The 17,641-nt window shown below is 39.2% G+C and overlaps 4 protein-coding genes across 4 annotated transcripts; 1 reads left to right on the forward strand and 3 right to left on the reverse strand.

Annotated features, from left to right (window-relative positions):
• Window positions 1–1,197: 1,197 nt before the first annotated feature.
• Window positions 1,198–2,947, forward strand: LOC113277427 (transcription initiation factor TFIID subunit 13-like). Its single transcript, XM_026526527.1, has 4 exons — window positions 1,198–1,389; window positions 1,495–1,532; window positions 2,364–2,498; window positions 2,626–2,947. The coding sequence occupies exons 1-4, from the start codon at window positions 1,281–1,283 to the stop codon at window positions 2,734–2,736; spliced, it is 393 nt and encodes a 130-aa protein (XP_026382312.1). The 5' UTR covers window positions 1,198–1,280; the 3' UTR covers window positions 2,737–2,947.
• A 1,245-nt stretch (window positions 2,948–4,192) lies between these two features.
• On the reverse strand, window positions 4,193–4,933 carry LOC113279070 (RING-H2 finger protein ATL77-like). The gene has a single exon (XM_026527782.1). The coding sequence runs from the start codon at window positions 4,931–4,933 to the stop codon at window positions 4,193–4,195; it is 741 nt and encodes a 246-aa protein (XP_026383567.1).
• Window positions 4,934–5,876: 943 nt separating this feature from the next.
• Window positions 5,877–8,580, reverse strand: LOC113281616 (vacuolar protein sorting-associated protein 29-like). Its single transcript, XM_026530402.1, has 4 exons — window positions 8,441–8,580; window positions 8,060–8,265; window positions 6,891–7,028; window positions 5,877–6,368 (listed from the first exon to the last, which is right to left on the reverse strand). The coding sequence occupies exons 2-4, from the start codon at window positions 8,189–8,191 to the stop codon at window positions 6,066–6,068; spliced, it is 573 nt and encodes a 190-aa protein (XP_026386187.1). The 5' UTR covers window positions 8,192–8,265; window positions 8,441–8,580; the 3' UTR covers window positions 5,877–6,065.
• A 187-nt stretch (window positions 8,581–8,767) lies between these two features.
• On the reverse strand, window positions 8,768–11,841 carry LOC113281617 (probable serine/threonine-protein kinase PBL3). The gene is made up of 6 exons (XM_026530403.1): window positions 11,497–11,841; window positions 10,832–11,160; window positions 10,619–10,754; window positions 10,241–10,377; window positions 10,035–10,158; window positions 8,768–9,413 (listed from the first exon to the last, which is right to left on the reverse strand). The coding sequence occupies exons 1-6, from the start codon at window positions 11,564–11,566 to the stop codon at window positions 8,947–8,949; spliced, it is 1,263 nt and encodes a 420-aa protein (XP_026386188.1). The 5' UTR covers window positions 11,567–11,841; the 3' UTR covers window positions 8,768–8,946.
• Window positions 11,842–17,641: the final 5,800 nt, after the last annotated feature.

Raw genomic sequence — 17,641 nt, forward strand, 5'->3', positions numbered from 1 at the left:
ATCTACCTACCTCATCATATCTGTTCTTTTTTATACCCCCAATAACTAACACGGAATGGAAACACAATTTTGAACATTACCCAAACCAAAATGTTAACCAACTCAGAGAAATAATAACTTATAAGTAATCCATGGAGATTATCAAATCATAGACACAAGGCTAAATCATCGTCATCGTTATATATATTATCAACTAAAGGAGGAGGAAAGTTAAGATCAAGCGGTAATGGTCTTATGTCTTTGATGCTAAAGGCAGATGATATTAAAGTAGAAGCTATATTCTGATTTTGATTATCACCATCAATCACAGAAGAATAAGAACCAAAATCACTATGGACATCTTGATTAAGATCAAAAACAACTTCTGGTTGCGATGAGGCTGTTGTCTTTTATGTTCCCGTTGTTTATGAGATAGTGCATGATGAATCAGGTTTGAGGAAGAAATTTTTTGACCATTGAACGATTCAACAGAGTACTGCTTAAACTACCACCATTGGATCTTTATATATTATTAAACTTGGGTTCTGATTGTTCTGATGGTATTGTTGATTAACTTATGTATAAATTGGGGTTCGATGTTAATGATAAATTGCTTGATGTGGATCACTTAATCTGTGAAGATGGAAAGTTGGTTTTTGCTTCAAGACCCCATCGATTACGAGCAGCAGTATCATAACCTTTAGCAACATCGTTAGCTCAATCAAAAAGTATATAACCAGCCTATAGTTTTCCTCCATTGATGTTTAATTTTCGCCGCAAATCTACCCCTCTATTTTTTTCATCGTTTTATTTGGTTAAATGATAAATTTCGGAGAGGGTATCAGTATGAAAATTTTCAAAAAAATTCGTGATTTTCATGTTAACTAATTTATAACTAACATAACTAACTAAAAATGATACTATTAATATTTTGTAGGGGTACATATAAATAAAGAGGGGCCACATACTCAAACGATGTGGCCCGAGTCCCGACTCCCGACCGGTGACCGTTTTTTTTATCAAAAGAAATGGTGATCGTTTGAAGCCGAGTTTTCATGTTTTTTCCAAGGAAATGTTTTATTAAGGAAAAAACAGTCACTATGCTGGGCCGGGCTGATCTGAAGGGATCGGTTGGATTTGTACACCCCTCAGAGAATTCCACTATAAAAACTTCCTCTCGGACCGGTTACCGCTTCTTCTCAAAATTTTAGTGTCTGGTTTAAAGTTTAAACCCTAAATTTAATTACTCAAGAACAAATTAAAACCTTTCTGACTCCCTAATCAAATTAGTATTAAGAAAAATGAGTAATTCATCAATTGTTCCTTCTGCTTCCTCGAAAGTGAAAGTTGGAACAGCAACTCCTTCTGATACTTCTTTCAAGCGGAAAAGAGGAATGTTCCAGAAAGATTGTAATAACCCCTAAATTCAAATCTTTAACACTTTCTTAATTCTGAGTCTTTCTTTGTATGTTTGTTCGGGATTTGATTTACTCGGTTGTTTTGAATATTTTGCAGTGCAACATATGATGTATGGATTTGGTGATGACCCAAATGTAAGTAAACCTAATTCTCTGTCTGCAACTATTTAATTTCTAAGTTTTGGATTTCGATATACGTTTGAGAATTAGATTCAGATCTAGGGATTCAAAAAAAAAATCGCAGCCCCAATCCCTGGATTTGATGATGATGATAATGCCATGTTATTGATGAAAAAGCAGTTGGGCAAATGAGAGTCTCATAATAGGAAACCCCCTTAGCGTCTTGCAAATTTATTAAGCAAAAATGCTAGCCAACCAAGTCAAATCAGTTATAACTGATGTTGGATGCTTAGCTTCAGGTTACAGAACTATATGCAAGTTAACCTTGTTTTGGAAACAACTCAAACAAACTTTAGAAGAAGTATTTGATACCAGTTGTTGCCAAAATGCAGCTATAGCTTGTTTGTTTTTTTAATAAACAAGAATTTCATTAAGAACTATATGTTATACAGCAGAATGTTTTGACCCTGTACAATTCCTTCTAGAACTTTACATTTGAAAACAGCAATTTGGGAATCATGAGAAGCAAAAAACTTTTTCTTCGCACGACTTCACTAAGCTAGCTTGTCGGCTTCCCCATTTAAGTCCCTCTGTACATGTTGAATATCTACGTTACTGCTACTAGCAATAGCTTGTTATGCTTTGTAACTTTTAGTATCAAAAAAGAAAATAAATAAATTGGCCAAAGTGCAGTGGACGCCAAAAAAATGTCATTTGTACTGCAAGCCGATCAAAAAGCTTGGATAAAGATCTGTATGTTCACTTGCATACAGAAACAAGCACATAGAATGGGTTCGTGTGGAAAATCCTGTGTTTTTGTACTTGATTTGTTGGTATTTCTAACAGCCGCTTCCAGAAACGGTCGCTCTTTTGGAGGACATTGCTGTTGAATACGTCACGGATTTGGTTCATAAATCCCAAGATGTTGCAACAAAAAGAGGCAAGCTCTTGACTGACGACTTTCTACGTCTGATTCGCAAGGTACCTTTATCCTTACCAAATACCCTCAGTTTTCAGTCTCACACTTCTGAATCTACTGCTGATTTCTGTTGTTGATAGACTCAGTCTCTTCAAGTTTGTAAACTAACAAGTAAAAGTAATCCAACAGGATATACCAAAGCGTCACAGATGTCAAGAATTGTTGTCTATGAACGAGGAGCTAAAGCAAGCCAGGAAAGCTTTCGAGGTTGACGAAGAGAAGCTTGCATCAACAGATTAATAGGCTGTTAATTTTCCTGGAACAGCTCATATTTCTTGGACTTTGTCAGGATCCATAGTTTCACTGACCCTAGTTCTTTTGACTCTGTAATTCTTTGTTGTTTCTTTGTTACACTATGCAGACAAAAACTAATCTCTGTGAACATGAAATAATGCTTCCAGTTCTGAAATTGTGTTATACTATTTACAATAAGAAAAAACAATTTAATCTTAACAGCCATAATCATATTTACACAACTTGGAGCCGTGTTGAATTCCATTATGATCCAGACGAGCTCGCCAATTTGGCATGACCCAATTGCCGGAACAGAGTTGAACCCCTTGGGAGAATTTTTGTTTTCCAAAGATCAGGAAATATTGCATTGCATCGTGTGAGTTGCTGATTTTTGAAGGTTCTAACAGCACCAAATGCCTCCCAAAGCGGATTTTCCTCCAAACCTGTAAAGATTGTCAATTAAGCTGCAAGCAACTTCCTCAGCCTAGCCAAGGACTTGTTATATTCAGGAATACAAAATATCCAAGCTTTAAATAACTTAGAAACTAGGTATACCGAAACAAAAGTGCACAACAGTCAGAATTTCAAATGACTTGATATATGACGGTCCAGGACTCCAAGTCTGATGCCTTCTAATACAGGAAGCCTCATATTCTTTAACTCCATTTCATTAATGCAGATACCTCCTTGACAAATCGTCTGGAAGAATTGATTACTAACAATCACGCGGTGTAATTACGTTAATTAATGCATACACACCTAATAACATAACATAAGTGGACAATTCAGGCATCAGTAGTATTGTATTTAGATTATAGTGCATTGGACTTGTGCTCTTTTGAGTTTCAAAGAAATCTGAGAGCATTTGCTTAACTTGTCGTCCTCATTAGCGTCTGATGCATCCTAGTCAGCGCGTTATGGTCTCAGGTCCCGGATCTCGACTATGTCCATCTGCCATGCTTATGCCTAGTAAATAGATCAACCTTTGGGGAGCTTGGATACTAATGACTAGATGTCTTTGATCCAACAGAGTCTGATGAACCCAGGAGATTCTAACAGGGCCAGGGCTGTCTTAGGAATCTGGTGAACAAGGGTCCTGGTAGTAGTAGCAGCCACTCTTTACCTTGGTCAAATTCAGTGAACCTCTATTTAATGCATAAATTAATGCATAAAACTGAGAGTACTAATTCTGTCATTCTATGAACTATTAAATACTAATCGGCTATTAAATACTAATCGTCATTTCGGTTACACACAGCAAAATCTCATCATACTGTTAGATCATTCCATTATACTACTTAATGACAAATAGGGAACAACATTTATTGCATCATACCATAAGATCATTCCATTATACTATTTAATGACAAATAGGGAACAACATTTATTGCATTACACTGTTGGATCATTCCATTTAATGTTTTGATCACATTGTCCCCAAAATAAAAAGAATGCAAATTATTCAGCCGCCTCGGAGGGGCAAACGAAACCTGCAAAGTGGGCAGGAAATGCTTCTCATGAACCATCTCCAAACACAGGCGAGATGGAACTTATGTTCACATGCCAAGCACGCTACTTGAGTTCCAGTTGGAACCTCTTCAAGGCAGATCGAGCAAACCATTGTTGGTTCAGGACCACCATATGGTTCTATAACCACTGCACCAAAAGCCACAGGAAATCTTGGAAATGCAGAAAGAAAAATACTATGCCGAAATATAAAATCACAGGGTCTTCCATTACCATTTAATACTTCATCGATCATATCTCCTCCCTCACAGAAAATAGTAGTATTGAAACCAATACCGACTGTGACCACAATTAGATTACGGCCCATATTGTTATCATCTTGTGCAACATTAGTAAAAAATGACTGGAGAAATGGGATTATTACCGGTTCTGCACCCCTTGGAGCGTTCATTTGAGTTAATATCCCCGTGATAAACAGACTTGAAGTCACATTGGAAAGCAAACGACTGGCTGTAGAATGAAAAACCCTCACAGTGGATTCACAGTCGGATACCCGGAGGGTGATTTTTTCATTTGCACGATATGTCACCCATTGAAATATTTCAAAAACACGTACTACAACTGCAAACATCATGACATCACATATGTATGGATATCTATCTGCCACTAAATCACTTACCTGCATAGCTTCAATATTCATGGTTGCTCTTAAATTTGGGTTGGGATTAGGATCCATGGTTTGGAGAAAAAAGATGCAGTGGCTTCAGCAGAGAGGGTACAGAGAGATTATTAGTAAGGAGGTTATTGAGAGGTCTGGAGGGCATATAAATAGACTTCAGGAGGACAATGAAATTGTTCTCACCGTCGATGTCATTGGAGCTTATCAAAAATGTTCAAATCAAAGGTATGATCCGAAGTCTCTACTGCGGAATAAAGCACATTCATTGAGCATTGTAATGGAAACTTATAAATGAATAATCACCATTATGACAACGAGAACTTCGCAGATTCATCCATTTAAGCTTGAATCTACCGAGCTGATATCTGACGGAGAGGCGCATGTTTCGCTGCTCCATCGTAGACGTAGATACAAGTGTAATGACAAATCTGTATTTCCACTCGTACAATGTTCTTAAATTGGCCTTCTACCTACTCTTCTCCAGTAAGGTATCCACGGTTTCTGGTTTTCCTTATTAACTAAAAGTTGAGAATATTTTGAGTTTACATAGTTTTGAACAAGAGCAAAGCAATTAGAAATGGACATCTCTATTATGTCTAAAATTCCCTGAAACATTTATAACCAGAAACGACTTCAGTTGTTGATTCTATAAGTTAAGTGGCTCATGTTAAAAGCTTTACAATTATCACTCAAGTATATATGATTTAGTACTAAGCTACAGCTACCTGCTAAAAGGAAAAAAATGTACTAGAGGTACCTGTGATTTTTGCTGTTAAGCTCACTCACTATGCAAGATTTAGTGTTAAAGATACCCTTGAATGTAATATGCTCCCTGAATACAAAAGATGGCCTGTAGGATCAGAATTTTAATAAATTCTGGATTAGCATGTTGTGATACCATCTGGGTGAGGAAATATATGTGCTATTGCTAAAATGCCACACAAGAAGGTAATTCATAGAAAAGAAGGGTTTCATTCCCGTTTGTGTATCAAGATTCTCATTGGTAAAGCAACAGTAATGTCATAAATAGTTAAGTGTTTAAACTAAAATTTTCGGCAAGAAAACAGTAATGTCATTCAGTTTCAGGATATGAAGCTTTTGATATCCACAGGTATAACCAGCATACATCAGACTATAACAAGATTCGTGAAGAACGGAAGTTTGCAAACAAGAATTACAAATCTTTATTTCAGCTGGCAGATTGAGTTGTCGCTGTTTTCTTGAAATCAATCTTGTCTACTTTCACCTCTCCATCGATAAGTTCATAAACATACACCACAACACGTAGACCGTCAATGTCCATCAGAACAAAGCTTGGGTTAACATCATATGTAATGCTGCTGTAAGCACCTGTTGCAGATCCAGGATTTATGACAACACCACCCTCATGTTTATAAGCCTTAAATTGATGAGTGTGGCCGGTGACAAGGATATCCACATCCAACTGTCTCTGGAGCATAGCTAGAGAATCTAGGTCACCCCATGGGATAACCTAATGGCATTACAAGAAGAGAATGTAGGAATTAGTCTTCCAATGTTCCAAAGGATATATTTGAAGCAAAAATAATAAAGAGCTATTGTGAGCTCAATGCAAACACAGCATGGTTGTTAACGCATGATGGAGAGTTTTCATAAACTAATAAACATAGGTATTACAGCATGATGGAGAACTTTTCCCTAATGTTGGCTCCATCCGTTACCTGATAAAAAATTATATGAGCATGATCAAACTGAATCAAAATGCTCTTAACTATGTAACAACGATTCTACACTTTGACTGTAGTCTCTAAGTCTGTAATTGCAAAAAGGTTTGAAATCTTCAACCCCCTGCACACATATTTCACAATCTAAAATGGAAAAGTACAATCAAAATATAACGCCATAATAAGTATGTAATTCTCAGAAAGATTTACCAAAATAAAGTGATTCTTGCGAAGGAAGATATAAATGCACATGCACAAACAGGATCAATGTAAAGGAAAATTTTCATGGAAATGAGAAAAGATATTCTAACCTGATGACCATGGCACAATCCAAGTTTGAATTGACCTATGGTTAATGTCTTTGTCTCAGGATAACGTGCATCCTCATCATACTCCCCTCGAGTTATGTGCATGTCTGGACAAAGACTCTTCAAGTAATCATGAACTTCCTGCTCATAGCAAACATCAAAAATTAATATAAGATTCACAGAAAGACTGGAAAAAGAAAGGATTTTTTGGTTAAATGCATGGAATTAGCTACGCATTTTATTTGAACAAATGTGGAAGCAGAATGGATGGTTTTGTGCCTACTACCTGTCCTTTCCCCCAAATTGAGACCGATCATTCAAATAGATGGGGGGTAAACTGATGAGTTTGGATATCAATGAACTCTAATACTCTATAGAAAAGTTATCTATCAGATTAATACTTTTATCGACCTATTAGTAGCCCATTCATAATCAAGAGCATAATTAACTAATTATACAAAAAGTTTATAATAAGTGGTTGTAAGCAAATCTTAGAAATGCCTACTAAAGCTTTGCGTCTCTTAAACAAGACTATGATTTGCAGTGAGAAGTTTGTTCGAACAAACTCAAACCAAACCAAAAACTTAAAAAGAAATCAGGAGGCGTCATGAGCTTACTTATATGCTATATCTATACTTTGAAAGTCAAATAATTATAGTCATATGGATTTCTCATTGTGCCGATTCCAGCAAAGACTAGGGAACAAAATTTCGCTTCCTTCCACCATATCTACCTATACTGATCTTCCTAGAAGTTAGTTGATAGAAGTTATAGACACGAGCAAGATAATGAACGAAGGTTAACGCCATGGAAGATGCTTAACATTGTAAGCATACCAAACCCATGCCACACATCACTAAGAAAACGACTAGTCAACATTGCATACTAATGACACACAAAAGACTAGCGGAGACCAAATTTTTCTTCTACCATATTTCTGCATGGTTTTAGTAATAGTTCAAAGAAGTGAAACACATGAGCAATACAGTGAACAAAAGTGACCCCTTGGAATGAAGATTGAGATTGAATATATACATGACACATTAACATCACAACCCTAACAAAAACTAGGAAAACAAATATATTTTCCAAATCCACCATGCATACTAGTGATTCATTGCTATGAAAGATTAAAAACAACATAAATCAAATGGATCATGAAAAGCGCTTACTTTGATACAAAGATTTCCGGTGCAAATAATGTGTTGAATTTTTCCAGGAACAAGCATAGATTTGAACTTTGCAGGAAGATCAGATGCCCTATGAGGAATATGTAGATCCCCTAAGGCTAATACTAATACCATTTCTTCTTCTTCTTCAACTATATCACTTCGATAAGGAAAACAAAAACCCTTCAAAATCTGAAAATCATCGGAATCTGCATATAATTAAACAAATTTAACTATTAGGTTTTCAGAAGAAGATCACGAGGAATGAAAAAGAAAAAAAAAAGATCACTGAAAATCAACTCGTAGATGGATCAAAGAGTGGGGATGAAATGATTTGGGGGAAAATTGAAAACAAAGAGATTTATGATCTGGGAGAAATTTTACCGGTAAAAGGAGTCGCGAGGAATATGAGTTACAGAGAAAACCCTTTAGACCATTAGGTGTATAGTCTTTGCCCCTTTGAAGAGATTATTTGGAGCTTAACCGTTGATATTGTTTTCAAGTTTGATGTGGTTTTAAGAGGTCTAGAACCGTTGGATTTCATAGAATTTGGAGTTTTCTCTTGCACATATTCTTTCATTTCATAGAATTTGAAGAAATGAAAGAAAAGAGGAACAGGGGGGTCCATTGGTGTTGGATGAGCCACTAATGCGATGACACGTCGCGGGAGCAAAGTTTGGGGGCAAAAAAGCGGGGGTATAAAGAATTTTCGATGTAATATGTATACCGATGTATGACAGAAGGTTCTGTTAGAGTTCAGACATTGAAAGCCTCAAAACATACAGGGTTCAAGCTCAAACCAGCTCATTACAATTAGATAACAAAACGTGTACAGAAGATAAATTTACATATATTCACTGTTGAAGAAGAGAAGTTGCAATGTGTTCTCCTTATTGTACACGTGGGGACAGGCGAGAAGGCAATGGGGAGCCTCTAGGAGTAATATTTAGAGGAGAGGGCTGATGATATCTCCTTGGTGAACCTGCAGCATGACTTCTTGGTGATCTACGAACAGGACTAGGAAGTGATTGCTGCTCGGATTTGGTATCCCTAGGCGCTCGGATCTGATCAAGAGTGTTCAAGACATCAGACATTTTTGGACGTGCTTTCGCATCACCATTGAGACACTGTAACGCAAGGGTGGCAGCCATGAGTGCTCCTTTCTGGGGGTACTGGCCCTCTAACTTGGTGTCCATAATCCGGAATAACTTGCGTTTATCAACCAAATATGGCCTAGCCCACTCCACCAGAGTCTGTTCTATACCCACTTTTGTCTTATCTACTGCACGGCGCCCAGAAATTAGTTCTAACATCACAACTCCAAAGCTATAAACATCACTCTTTGCAGAAAGCCGACCTGCACACCGTAATGAAGTTTTTGATCAGGAAAAAGAATCATCTAAGGCATAGATAACTGACTCCTATCTCATGGTGACAATTTAACATCGAAATTAAGATGGGGTTATTGGTTGTGAATTGCTCCAGCTCATTCATCTAATGGTGTACAATGGGAACCTAGCAACTACCAATTTGTCTAGTTGGGTGCAAAATCAGCTATGAGTTTATCAAGGAAATCTGACGAGAAGCATGGCCTCGCCCTCGCCCTTGGCTGAAGGTGTTTGTAATGCTGTTTTCTTGGTATCATATCAGGAGGAAGTAAAATGACATGCTTAATAATTTGTATAGCTCCACCTGACTATTTGAGAATGTACCCAAGCCTGTTTAGCAGCCATAATTCTATGGTGGTTTTCAGCTTGACTTTGTGGATGCTATCTGCAAGTTTGTGGCTTATACCACATTAAGATCTTCTATGATGGTCTGGAGCAAATAACCAACTAAACCCATTCCTGTTCACACAGTGAACGGATGATGATTGTTCTAAGAGGAATTCCTTTACATCCATCTGAAGAAATTAAGTTGACAAAGGTGATCGCCGTGTAAGATTATAATTAATCAAGCATGGTAAAAAATTTATTACCCGTGGCAACATATTCAGGTGCTGCATAACCTTGTGTGCCCATGACTTGCGTGGAAACATGAGTTTTGTCACCAGTAGGACCTGCTTTGGCTAACCCAAAATCTGAAAGCTTTGCATTAAAATCCTGCATCAAAATTCTTAAAAGTTAGACAATTAGTTCAATTTTAAATGACAAAACAAGGAGAATGCTTCTTATTAGTATGTACCGCATCGAGAAGAATATTCGCTGCTTTAAAATCACGATATATGACTTGTGATTCTGCATCATGCAAGAACGATAGCCCTCTAGCAGCACCTATAGCAACCTTGATCCTTATTGCCCAGGAGAGTGGTTGAGGCCCTCCTACAAATAATGCATAATTTTAAAGTTAAGAAAATTCAGACATTTCAAATCTCCAAGTTTTGCAGTTGAATTCTGAGATTAAGAAACATTGTAGGCATGGAAAAGCAGGCTTCCTAAACGAGTTGTGTAATGTGCACATATTATAGGATGCGAGGGTAAAGGTAGATGAGGAAGTAGACTCAGATTTCAAAAACGTGATGGAGTGACAAGATAAATGTAGCCGAGAAAAATGTTCACTTACTTCTAAAAAGATGATTTTCCAAGCTTCCTTTTGGCATAAACTCATAAACCAGTAGCCGGTTTTCACCATCCAAGCAGTACCCAACAAGTTTAACCAAATTAGGATGATGAAGTTGGCCAAGATAATTAACTTCCGTCTGCAACAAAGTGGACAACAATAATAAGACATAGCCTAAGATGAAAACAGAAATACTGATTTCTCACTAGAACCTACCAACCACTCCTTGTGGCCTTGGAAACCTTCGGGTTTAAGCTTCTTGACAGCAACAACCATTCCAGATCCAGGTCTCGTGGCAGCAAAAGTTTGATCATCAATCCATCCTTTGAATACATAACCAAATCCTCCTTCTCCAAGGAGACTATCAGGACGGAAATTTCTAGTGGCATTCTTTAGCTCATTGAAAGAGAAAGCCTTCAAATTCGGAGACGCCAATATCTCACCTTCAGATCTTGGACTATCAATACTCTTTCTACTGAAAATTGAAATTGTGAGGCCACCAGGAGACGTAGAATGACCATTTTTGCTGGAACTTTTTGAAGCACCTGAACAAAATCTCCGTACGTCAGACACAGTAATGTATCAGAATGCAGCTCAATATCAAAGAAACAACATTCCAACACCTCAAAAACTTCCAAAATCACTAAATTCACACCTTAAACCCTAACAAATTAATCATTTCGAAGCACCCTAAAGTCAAGCAGAAGTCAAACAAGGTCTCAAACTCAAAAAACAAAACCCCTTTACTCAGAAAATACATATTTTCCATTTCCAGACCAAATTACAGATAACAAACGAGCCAAATTCGTAACCGGTTTGTATATATCCGAAACAAGAAAAAGAAGAAAAAATAAGAAAAACCAAAAGTTGGTGAATCTTACCAGAAGTATTGTGAGATGAGTTGGCGTTATCTACTTGAGCTGAATTAGAATTACCTAAACAATTACCCATAGATCACCTAGAAACAGAGTATTGCTACTTATAATTCTATAATCAGTGAATAAATTTAAGGAAAGGTACAAATTTATAAACCAAAATAAATGGTTTTTTCAATCGGAAAAAAGGAGAAAGAATTGAGAAAAGGTAAAATTTATAAGAAACCCACAAACTGAGAATTGTGTGTGTGAGAAGAAAAGAGTAAACGAGGAAAGAGAGAAGAAAGTGGTGAGAAGAGAAAGACAGAGAAACTTTCGTCTCTCCCTGTAGAAAGAAATTAGAAAAGAAACCAGAAATGAGAAGGAGAGTCTTCTTACAGAAAACGTGAGCATTTCGGAGGAAACAATGGGATATGACTATATTGGCCCTTAACTTTGTTGGTTAGTACCTGATATTGACTGCTTTGGGGAACATAAAAATATCTAAAATTTGTTTAGTTGGAGGATTTTAGGCGTCACCTCCTATATTAGTCACGGTGGATGAGGTGGGCGCAATTATATTGGTGTATGATTAAGAGGATGGCTTGTAAAAATTCCCCAAAACAACCGCATTTACCATTATAGAAGTTCCAACCGGTACCAGCAAATGTCCGATGTTTATAGATTTATCTTTGTTCTGATGTATGTAATACTCCCTCCGTTCTTTTTTAATAGGCCAGTTTCTATAAATAAAAGTTTCAGAAAAATAGGCCAGTTTCCTAATTGGGAAAGTCAAATGTTATTTTAATTTTTTGGGACCACTTTTCTCTTAACTTCTTTTGATGACAAGTGTCATGTGGACCACTTCACTTTACTTCTTTTGCTAACAAGTGTCATGGGGACCATTTCACTTCACTTCTTTTATTGACAAGTGTCATGAGGACCACTTTCAATGATTAGTTCTCTTAATTTCCTTAAATTTCGCTAAAAACAAAACTGACCTATTAAAAAAGAACGGAGGGAGTATAATTTTGCTTTATCTTGACTCTGTCTATTATATTTATTTAACACAATATTAGTTTTTTTTCCTGTGATCGTCCATTTTTTGTGTGATTTTCTCTCGTTAAAACAACAATTTATCTAGTTACAAATGATAGTGAAAATTGTTCAGATTAAAAGTGGAGCTAGTTTGAACCTTATTGGAGGTTTTTATTTTATTTTTCTTTTTCTGAAGCATGAAGATATTATTAAAATTAAGCGGCAATGACACGAGGATAAGTAATACCCAAAGAGTCATCTATTACAATTTGATCGATGGAGATGATGTAAACTGTGAATATAATGGGTCACCAATTTTTAAATTTTATTGCATTTCTCTTGGCTGATTAAAAGTTTTAATATTAAGATTTTTGCCATAATAATCGATTTGTGAGAATTTAGATACCTGACTAGGAAGAACAAGCTGCCCATGAGAATCAACAGAAACCTTTTTAACTAATTTTTTGATGAAATTATATTAAGGGTGTGTGTACATACTTCATCGTCGAACACGTGTATATAGGAAGATACGTGGAGAGCATGCAGGCAAAGTCATCAAAACACGATGACACACGCCCATAGCCAAGAAGCCTATCCCGGCGACGTCGGATCTTTGCCCGAACAAATCTAAGGCAGAAGTTAAAAGATGCACCGAAAACACGATGTACTGCGGAGCACCAAATAACTCCCGAAGAGTTACTTTATCTCATCCCCAAAAGAAGCTAAGATCAACGGCGGAGAGAAAGTTAACTGACATGGACGTGACAGGGGCAGAAGACACTTGTCTGACACGAGCAGGCGCCTCAACTACCCGCATTAAACACTCCGAGCAGTATATGTGTCGATCAACCCGTGGAACGAACGAGGATGGCTCTGCGTGATCAAGTAAGGAACGAAGACCTCCGCGTGATGGACACAAAACACAAGAAGATAAGGTTCCAACGGCCCTCAGAAATGGGTCCCACACTCTGACCCTATAAATACCCCCTCTCCACCAAGAGTGAGGGGATGGGAAAAATCAGGGAGAGAAGGAGAGAGAAAGATTGTGAGTGTAAGTTAGTCCTTTACAATATACAGATCTATGTAAACTCCAAAGTCACTCGACTATCCCTATAACCATCAAGTATATAGTGAAACAACAACCCCGTGGATGTAGGCCTTAGTGCTGAACCACGTAAATCCCAGTCTTATTTACATTTCAGCACTTTATATTCGTCTAACGCTCCTTGAGTTTTACTTTTATACTTCGTTTTCTTTATCTTCCCCTGCGTAAATGCCCCTCGCGATGTTATTAGATGAGGCTATGATAAACCCGAGGGTTTTGAGCCAAGGAATCAATGCAATCGTATTATCAGTGCGAGACTGTACCTAGAGTGCGAACATTGTTTGTGAACATATAGATGCCTTCGTGATTTACGTGTTCACAATTTGGCGCTAGAAACAGGGACTTCGTCCCGGTAAAAGATTTATTTTATCCTGTGATTTCATATTAAATTAGCATATGATTGCTCTACTTCATTAGCTCTGGCAGTATCTGTCGAAGCAATTCAAACTGGTTAAAAGATTTATTGCTTAGATCCATGGATTTACATTTTTTAGATCTCGTACGGACTTGTCTTTCCGGTGGGTTTTTGAAAATTTTCAAAAAGATCTACGTGCATTTTCAAAGGGATCCTTTCACGTATCCACATACCTTCAATGAACCCGCATTTTTAAAAGTTCTCTGTGGCCCTCGGGCAGTTTTTTTCTGTCTTGGAGTAATGAATTTCGTAAACTAACCCGATCCGCACGGACATTTCTGTTTCTCGCTGTTTGAAATTCCCTTGTGCAGAAAGAAAACGACAGCACGATTGAAAAGATGCAGGAAGCAGGAAAATCCAAAGCCTCGTCAAAGGAAGCACCAAGGACAACCCCGGTCATCACCCGGAGCAAGCAGAAAGGGGACAAAGCCAAAATAACTAGTCAGAAACAGAACACTGTGGAAATCACTTCGCCTATGAACGCTAACTCCGTTGCAGTCGCGGCCCTCAGAGCAGCGGCAGCGAAGTACAGTACGGCAGCGGCAGCCCCAAAGGCTGCGGAAGCCAGCAAAACTCTTGAATCAATCTCACCAACCAAAAGAAAGGGTGGATGAATCCAAAACACATCAACCCGCGCACCCGCCAACCTTCGGAATGCCACCAACAAACGAACAGAATCAAACTGTGCCGGTGGGCACTCCGCCCGATTTGGAATTGCCACCAACCGAAGCTGAACCTCCACCATCTTTAGTACAAACCATAGAAGAAGGCGGCACCATGGCCGTAGTAGCACGAGCGGGGACTCCCAATCAGGGGTCAAACCAATCACATCGACTGATGGCTGAGCTTGAAGAATTGAAGAAGAGCCAGCAGGTTTACGCTGATGTAGTTCTGCTGGCCAGAGAAAACCAAGATTTAAAAGACCGGATTGCCCTAAGCACGAAGACCATCCAGCAACTTGATGAGGAAAATTCAAAGGCACTAGAACCAAATCGAGACCGAAGAGTCATCGTAGCATCCAATGGAGACACGGCTAGGGGAAGTAGCGCATCTGACCCAGATTACAATGACGGAGAGTCAGACTATCACGAGCAGAAGAGCGTAGGGCATCACCGCGCGATGGAAGAGATGCGTGATGAAATGATGGCCGAAATCAGGCAATTAAAAAGTAGACAAGGCGGGGGAAGGTTAGAAGAGGTCATGAGAGAGTCCAACTCCACGCCCCTAACTCATCGCCTGGCCAACACCCCTATTCCGCTGAAATGCCCTGTCGCGACGTTCGAATGCTATGACGGATCCAGTGATCCCGCTGCACATATTCGGTATTATAACCGTGTCTTAGCTAGATGGAGTCAGAACGACGCCGTACTCTGTAGATACTTCCCGTCAAGCCTTAAGGGATCGGCATTGTCTTGGTTTGATAATCTGCCGCCAGACTCCATCCACTCTTACGACCAACTCGCAGAGAAGTTCTTAAGAACTTACATGTACAACAAGACTGTTAACACCGGAATGGATAAGCTCTTTTCACTGGCAATTGGCTACAAGGAAACCACGAGGAATACACTAACAGATGGCACAAGATCTGCCAAGCCATAGGAAGTGTGGACCCAGTGGTAAGTATCAACGGCTACAAGTGGGGATTAGACCGAATGAGTCCACTATTTGTTGAGATTCATGGAAGCGTGCCTAAGACAGAGGGAGATCTTCGAATAATTATTGAAAAGCACGCTCGTCTTGAAGAAATCCAGCGTGAAAACCCGAGGGCGTACACGCAGAGGTCTCACCGTACCAATTCAGCAGAACAAACCAATGGGTCCAAAAGGAATTGCTCAGTGGAGCGGCCTCACGAAGACAGGAAGGAACGAAGGGATGAACGACGAACAGGCGACCGAAAATTCGAAGATCAAGTTTACACGAAGCTCAACGCTAGCTATGCTCGGATCCTGCGAGAGATCAAAGAAAGGGAAAACCTGGAGTGGCCATGGTCTAAGGGAAAACAGCCCCCGAGAACCGAGAAGTCTAAAGATTACTGTGAATATCACTGCTTCAACGGACACCAGACCGAAAAATGTAAAAACCTCAAAATAATGATCCAAAAATTAATTGATGCTGGCGAGCTCAAACATTACGTACAAAAGGATGTCGCCGAGGATAGATCCAAACGAACCAAGCCAGTCCAACTTCCAGAAGGGAACCGCACAATCAACACCATCTCGTGTTCTGAAGCCGCAGGGCCCTCACTTACAGCACAGATAGGAAAGAGGTTACGGAAGCAGTTCGAAGACCGCTGCGAATTGTATAAGATCGATGGGATAGAGGTGGACGAGCACGAAGAGTGGATGGACTCACCTATTATCTTCGATGCTGAAGATATCGAAGAAGATATGGAAGACCATAACGACCCCCTGGTCCTCACACTACCAGTGGCTGGATGTAACCTTAAAAAAATCCTCATAGACGGGGGAAGCTCAGTGAACGTTCTATTCTACGACGCATTCAAACGAATGAAGCTCCATGAAGAACATCTAATGACCTCTTATTACACCATCTACGGATTCAATGGAGCACCCACAAAGCCATTGGGAGACATCGTGTTGCAAGTTGACGCTGGACCCATGAAATTAGAAACACGATTCAGCGTGGTGGACGCCCCATCCCCCTACAATGCCATTATTGGACGAAAATGGTTACATAAACTCAAGGGAGTGGCGGCAACGTACTACCAATATCTCAGATTCCCAACACCTGAGGGAGTAATGGAAATCAAGGGAGATCGGGTCTCTGCAAGAGAGTGCCAAGCCACTCAGGATCGTATCAACAACGAACAAGAAGAGCAGCGAAAAACCCGAAGAATTAAAAATAAAGAAGCCGCGAAAGAGAAGGCCATAGACCTGTTCCTCAACGAAACTACAGGAAAGGGCTTGAAAAAAGATGATAATGTACTAAGCACAGAGACAAGTACTTCAGCAGCCAACGAAGGACAAAAACATACCAAATAGCAATCAAAGAAGGTCCCAGTCCTCGGGGACCCGAAGCCGGTGTTCACGCCAGTAGAGCCCGTAAAAGAAATCAACATAGGAACGGAAGAAAACCCGAAGATGATCAAAGTAGGGACCATAATGGACGAAAGAAGAGAAGATTCTCTAACCAAATTACTTAAAGAATACGCCGATATATTCGCCTGGAAGCTAGGAGATATGTCGGGGATTGACCCGAAAGTAATCCAACATGAGCTACGCATCATACCAGGCACACCCCCGTTCAGGCAGAAAATTAGAAAAGTTGCACCAGAGTATCATAAGGCAGTGGAAAAAGAACTTCGGAAACTACTAGACGCAGGATTTATCAAGGAAGTCAAGTACCCTACATGGATCTCTAACATGGTCGTCGTTCCTAAGAAAAATGGAGGGGTTAGAATATGCATCGATTTTACTAACCTCAACAAGGCATGTCCAAAGGACAGCTATCCCCTGCCAAGTATAGATCAGCTGGTAGAAGCAGTAGAAGGATATGAAGAACTGTTATTCATGGATGGACATTCTGGCTACAACCAAGTAGCCCTAGCAGAAGAAGATCAGCCACACACAGCGTTCTACACCCCACATGACCTT

The sequence above is a fragment of the Papaver somniferum genome, chromosome 5 (genome assembly GCF_003573695.1).
Source record: "Papaver somniferum cultivar HN1 chromosome 5, ASM357369v1, whole genome shotgun sequence".
Taxonomy (NCBI): Eukaryota; Viridiplantae; Streptophyta; class Magnoliopsida; order Ranunculales; family Papaveraceae; genus Papaver; species Papaver somniferum.